We start from the raw sequence: 7,020 nt of genomic DNA, 5'->3' as shown, positions 1-7,020 counted from the left end.
TGAGGCTTAATGAGATGTTATTTACCAGTGACGGCCTTTATGCCCTTGCCATAAAAAGCTTCAAGTTTCCATTTCTTCACATAAAAGGACAAGATATTTTTCTCCAGGCCTGTTGGAAACTCAATGATTGGTGCCTGGAAAAGGGAATCTACAGCTTTCTTCTGTCTTCTGGCAGTGCTGGCCTAAATAACAGGATCTCAGAATATTGCATCTTCTGTAGGGTTAATATCCTCCTTCCATCCGTAAGCGACATTTGTGAAAATCAGTCGCTGAATTCGCTTGTGGTTCATTTTGACTTCTACTGATTCTTCCCTATCCTCAAAACACGACCATTTCTGTAACTGGTTCTCCTGAAAAAGACGGAAGCCACGGATCTCTAATAATCTCGGGGCTCTTTTCCTAGCCAAGCCTTTGGCTGTGAAAGCAGTGTCTTTGTGAGGCAATGTCTTTAAGGGATTTCTGTTCTCTTGGGATAACTGAAAAGAGACGCAAGCCTTAAAAAAAAAACCCCTAAAGGTGTTTGGTTTGCAAACAATACAAAGCTTTGCGTGTCCAGAAAGAGGACAGCGAAAGAGAAAGATACAGAAAAAGGCGGTGGGGGGGCGGACTGACAAGCTGGATTTTTATTGGAAGCTCATATAGTGGTTGCTATGAGACCTTCCGCAGCTAACACAAGCACCACGGCAAAGTGAGTGAAGCTGCTAAATCGTATGCCTCTCTTCCTCGAGCCCTCCCCAACCGCTTTCAGAGTTGTTGGAAAGCAAGCACCTGCCAGTCCGGTACCCCTCTCGAGACGAAGAAGATGGAGCTTGAACCTGAAACCCCCAGCTCCTCCAGTGGTTCTCCAGGAGCCTCCCGGGAATACAAAGTGGTGATGCTGGGAGCAGGTGGAGTGGGAAAAAGTGGTAAGTTTGGGAGCTGGGGGAAGAACGGCTGTGTTTGAAAAGACAGGAGAGATGGGTGATTATAACAGGTGGTGGTAGTGGTGATGTTTGAGAATAAAATGCATAGATGCCATGTTAAATTCACGATCGCAACTCAATCTGATCATACGAAATTCATAATTTGGATTAGAGATTCAATGCCTCTGTCTCGGAATAATGTTTTTTTAAAGGTTTTTAAATTACTTTCTGAAGCTGCTCAAGGGGACAGCCCTATGGGAGGTCTTTCCGAAAGACCCGATTGAGAAAAAAAAGTGAGTTTTGCCCGAACACAGCTGTCAAATTCCTGTTCAGCCCAATGGGCTTGCTCAGGAAGAATCCCTTCTGGCCAGGATTTCACATAGCTGAGGGTTAGACGTTGCTCGAATGTTTTGGTAACTGCTATGCGCTTCGTACTGAGATGGCAGGTGGCTCAGTATAATTTGGCACTTACATTTTCTACATAATGTTTCTTGTGTGTAGAGGTGGGGGTGGGGGGCGAGGAAGGGATGCTATCCACCAAAGTGGTTTTAAAAAGTCACCGCAGCACTGAGAAAGCAAGCAGGATGTCTGCAGCGAACTTTCGCAACTTTCCCTCTTGACTTCTTTACTGGTTGCTATTAGACCTCAGCTCATAATCCAGTCACCTCTGGCTCACTGAGTTATGGGATGCGTGTTGGAGGGTCTCTTCCTCCCCCCTGGAAAAATGGCTGATGATATCTGACATATTATAATACCCTGGAGAGAGAGCGGGAGGGGGAAATATAGTATCGTCCAAAGATGACAGAGCATCCTGCTGCTGAATGGGAGCTTGTGTCCAGTATTTTGTGTTTTGCTAGAGATTGTAACCTTTTGATTTATCTTTGCTGACATTTAGCATCCTCTAATCTTCAAGCCACTTTGCTGAGCACGCAGAGTCTGTCTTGGTGCTGGCTGGCTGGGATGATGTACCTGTCTGCACGACATGCTTATAATTACATCTGCTAAGCCTGGTGCACTCTATTAAGTCTTGGACTAAGCAAACAGCTGAATCCAAGCTGCACATATTTTGTGGTACAGAGAGTGCTTTCTTTTTAACTTCCTTGTCTTCACACACACTCCAAGAATGAGGGGTAAATTTTATAGATCTGGCAAGTATTTACCATGTTTCAAACAGGGGACAATCCATACAAGTACAATTCTGTCGGCACGTTTTTCGGGAGGGAGGGTGCCCCGGTATATCACCAGGAGTTATCTCTCGAGATAAGCACAAGATCTGAGGTCTTGAGGACTCTTGGAGCACAAACATATGCATGAATTCCAAGTTCATCTATAATTAGAATAATTCAAGTCAGAAAAAAAATCAAAGGGATGTTATTGTCCAGTGTTGGCGCACCAAACTTTGCACAAGGCAGATGTTAGGAGCCAACCTGGAGTTTGCTGTTGAAGATTGCCATAATGTCACTGAATCCATTTTATTCTTGCTCCATGGATTTGTTATGTTGGTATCCTCCCAAAACAAACTGTTTTAAACTTTCTGTGAACATATATACAATATCTATTTTGTAGGTTCGTCTCTCCTGGTAGGTGTATTTGATGTTTGCTCAGACCGTCGCAAAGGTTCATCTTGCTACTTTGGTGGTTGCTCCAGCCATGTGGGACAGTCTCTTAGATGAGATGAGACGGACTTTTCTCTTAGTTATTTTTCCATAACGGTTGTAAATTGGCACTCTTTAAGAAGACTGTTGCTGTTTGTGACTGTGACGACTTGGAGGACTTGGAAGATTTTCACAATAAATATTTGGGGAGGGGGTTGTTGGCTGTTTCTAATTTTTTTTTTTAACTCTTATTTTGTTACCTGACTATGGGCCAAGCTACACATGACGAATGACACTTGAATGGCAAGTGGATTGAGTGGAGGGCAAGTGAACAGGGAGAAATACACTTGCTGTTCAAGTGTCATTCGTCATGTGTAGCTTGGCCCTTGGATACTATTTGGGGGAATCAGGCGGGACTATAACTATTTGAAACAAACATAATTGGTACAGATTTTATATACTAGAGGAATGCCTGCTTTTCTGTCCTCTCTCCATGAATATCCCAATCCGGAGCTGACAGTCTGAGCTCAACCTTTAACAAATTGCAGCAATACTGGATGAAGCAACAGCCTCACAAATCATCCTTCCCTGGTAAACTGTAGGCAAAATTAAATTTATAGCAAGTGTCATACCCCACGTTTTCCTCCAATGGGGACTGAAGTGCCTTACGTTGTTCTCTCTTTCATTTCATCCTTACAACAGCCCTGTGAAGTAGGTTAGGCTGAGAATGCATGCACGGCCCAAGTTCAACCAGCAACTTTCAGTGGCAAAGTGGAGATTCAGTTCTGGACCTCTTAGAACCTAGTCAGACACTCTGCCCACACTGGTTCTGATAGCTCAGGGAGGTTCTTAAAATTTATTTTTATTTATTTTATTTGTTATTTATAGTCCGCTTTTTTCACTGAGACTCAAGGCGGATTACACAGTGTGAGACCAGTACAGTCAGTATCAAGGACCTTTCCATAAACAATGCCATAGGGTAAAAAAACACAATTTTACAAAGACATTGCATTAGTAAGAATCCAATACAGAGTTGAGGAAAGGCTGAAACAGAACATGAGCAATTCTAGGGCTGACATTAGACCACATGAAGCACAGGTAGCTCATAGGAGCACCTATTTAAAGCAACAGATGTAAGACAACATAGTGGTGATGTCTACGGTCCCTAACTCATTGGGCCAAGCTACACATGATGAATGACACTTGAACGGCAAGTGTATTTCTCCCTGTTCACTTGCCCTCAACTCAATCCACTTGCCGTTCAAGTGTCATTCGTCATGTGTAGCTTGGCCCATTAGCGAAGCATCTGAGAGCCCCTCGCTACAATACAAAAGAATTTTTGAATAATTCGGTTTTGCACTGTTTGTGGAAAGCTAGAAAAGTGGGGGTGCTCCTGACCTCAGGCAGGCCATTCTACGATGTAGGGACCACCACAGAGAAAGCCCATGTATGGGCTGCTGTTGATTTTGCCCATGTACCCTTTCCTTTATAAAGGAGGATATATATTCCATTCTCCCTCTCTGTGCTGTTTTTCTCCCCAATAAAGACAAAAAAATAGCTTACACTTTAGGTCCCTGTTGGGGAGAAAGGGTGTGTGTGACATCAATATATGTCAACAAACCAAATGAGTGGATACCTAAATCCAGACATCAGAGCTGTGAACAGATATGAGGGATGTTTCTACAAACCTGAAAAAAGCCAAAGGTTTGCAGAAAAATCTGAAATCTGGAAGGAAAAAAAACCCAAATTATAGAAGCTTAAAGTGAAAATCTATGAACGAATCTTCAGAACTCTTTCACAATATCTGCAAAAACTTCTGTTTTAATTCTGGGTTCTCATTTTCTATAGGGCATGCTTTTTGGTATACCGAAATTGGGGGGGGGGGGGTCACAATTTGGACACAATTTTTGGCTTACGGAATTTCAGCACCCAAAAAGCACAGCCTGTGGGAAAACCTGTTCTGAAATTAAAACGACATATCTCCTCCACCGTGTCCCTTTATTTTTAAAAAAGAAAAAAGTGAAGGCAGGCAAAACTTTCCAGAAGTGTTTTCAACTTCCAGGTGGGGCTTCGAGTCCTCCTGGAATTGCTACTGATCTCCAGACTACAGAGATCAGTTCCCTTGGGAAAAATGGCTTCTTTGGAGAGTGTGCTGTATGGTATTATACCCTGCTGAGGTCCTCCCCTCCCAAACCTCACCCTCCTCAGGCTCCACCCCCAAAACTTGAGGAATTTCCCAACCCGGATTTGACTACCCTACCTACCAGCTCTCTAGGGCTATACCACAGCTGCTGTCCCTTCCTTCTCTGTAGTCCAATGAACCTGGGCCCCGACAGCTGAAGAATTGTATGTGGGCCACAATTCGTGGGCCACAATTCATGGCCGGCCAAGCCTTCATGATGACTTCCAAGCTTCTGGAAGTCTTTGTCAATTTTTCTGAAGCCTCACGAATATTTCACAAAATCCTGGCCAGCTACACTTTACAGCCAGGAGCCTCTGTTGTGGCCCAGTGCTGCTGGTCATTCTCTAGCTGTTGAGGCCTAGATGGACTTGACTGCAGAAGAGAAGGACTAGTGGTTGCCATGCAGCCCTGGCAGAAACAGCAAGTCATGCCTTCCTTTCTTCTATTCATTAAAAAAGTTGGGAGAGACCACTCCTCAAAGACCACAAAGGCTCCAGACATTCTGGGAGATATCTTTCTGTTGCTCCTGGAATTCCTGGAGTATATACCAATATACCCAAGCCAAGCCAAAATGGCTAATTTCAGGTATATGACTGTATAGCCAAACCCTGACCTGAATAGCCCAGGCGAGCCTGATCTCATCAGACCTCAGAAGCTAAGCAGGGTCAGCCTTGGTTAGCAATTGGATGGGCGATCTCCAAAGAAGACCAGGGTTGCAGAGCCAGGCAATGGCAAATCACCTCTGTTAGTCTCTTGCCCACCAGGGGTCGCCATAAGTCAACCATGACTGGAGGACAGAATTTCACTTCCATCCAAACCTCAGCAGGTGACTTCTTCCTTTCCCCTCACTTCCTCCTTCCTCACTCCACCATTTGCTGTGTCTGGGACAGCAGGAATAACACCAATGAAACCAACCTAGGACAAGGAAGAGCGTGTCTCCCATTCTCTCCCTTCTTCTTTGTACCCCCAAACTGTAGAAACACTGGAAGTGCCAGGTGTCGTCCACAACATAATCTGCTACTCAGATCAGCTCAAACAGGAGAAGTTAGTTGGAGTGCTTTTAAATGCATCTTCACCAGCAGTGAAGCATCTCTGAGGTCTCCTTCGAAAGAGGTCTCCACAATTTGAAAAAAAAAAAAGCCCAGCTCCCCATCTGGGTAAATGCCATTTGGGTGGAAAAAAATGGACAGGAATCTGAGATTGTGCCCTTTATCCTATAACTCATTTGGGGCCTTACCTTCGCTTTTTAGATGTTTAACTTTTAAAAAAATGAGGGTGGGGTGTAGCTCAGTGGTAGAGCATCTGCTTGGCGCACGTAAGGTCCCTGGTAATAATCCTCAGCACCTGTAGGTTTTTCTGAAGCCAGGTAGGAGGGAGGGAGCCCTGACCTGGATCACCCAGGTGAGCCTGGTCTTGTCAGATCTCGGAAGCTAAGCAAGGCCAACCTTGGTTAGTAATTGGATGGGAGACCTCCAAGGAAGACCAGGGTTGCAGAGGCAGGTAGTGGCAAACCACCTCTGTTAGTCTCTTGCCCATGAAAACCCTACCAGGGGTCACCATAAGTCATCTCTGACTTGAGGGCTGGATTCCATTTTCATTTCAGCAGGGAGGGAAGGCGGCATGATATAGCCCAATCTTGTCAAATCTCAGAAGTTAAGCAGGGTCAGTACTTGGATGGGAGACCACCAAGGAAGACTCTTCAGAGGAAGGCAATGACAAACCACTTGTCTTAAAAGCCTCTTGCTGGGGTCGCCATAAGTCAGTTGTGACTTGATGGCACTTTACACACACAAGACCAGATAGCAGGTGATGTGCAAGACTTCGACTTGAAACTCTGTCAAGCTTCTGCCAGTCTAAGTAGACAATTCTGACCTTGATGGACCCATGGTGTGATTCAGCACAAGGCAGTTTTATGTGTTTTTCTACCAAAATCAAAAAGAGTCCAGTAGCACCTTTAAGACTAACCAATTTTATTGTAGCATAAGCTTTCGAGAATCATGTTCTCTTCGTCAGATGCATGGAAGAGAACGTGATTCTCGAAAGCTTATGCTACAATAAAATTGGTTAGTCTTAAAGGTGCTACTGGACTCTTTTTGATTTTGCTACTACAGACTAACATGGCTACCTCCTCTGGATCTATGTGTTTTTCTAGCTCACTCATGAAAAGTCATGAACTTTTTTGTGAGTCTTCTAATCTTTTGAGTTGACACACTATTATAATAATATTAGTTAAATCAATAAAACAACAACAATGGAGTTTCAAGTATTTCTATCCTGCGTTTCTCTCCATTGGATGACTAACAGTGAAATCCTAAACAGAAAAAAGTCCAGTAGCACCTTT

General features: G+C 44.1%; 1 protein-coding gene across 1 annotated transcript in view; it reads left to right on the top strand.

Moving 5' to 3' along the window:
- Positions 1-802: 802 nt before the first annotated feature.
- The window catches only part of RIT2 (Ras like without CAAX 2), a 295,329-nt gene continuing 289,111 nt past the window's right edge, over positions 803-7,020 (top strand). Inside the window, exon 1 of the mRNA XM_054987141.1 lies at positions 803-905. Within this exon, the coding sequence (XP_054843116.1) occupies positions 803-905 (103 nt within the window). The remainder of the gene's footprint in view (positions 906-7,020) is intronic.

This window comes from Eublepharis macularius, chromosome 8, assembly GCF_028583425.1.
Source record: "Eublepharis macularius isolate TG4126 chromosome 8, MPM_Emac_v1.0, whole genome shotgun sequence".
NCBI lineage: Eukaryota > Metazoa > Chordata > Lepidosauria > Squamata > Eublepharidae > Eublepharis > Eublepharis macularius.
The sequence above is the reverse complement of the archived record's forward strand: the minus strand, read 5'-3'. Positions and strand labels throughout refer to the sequence as shown.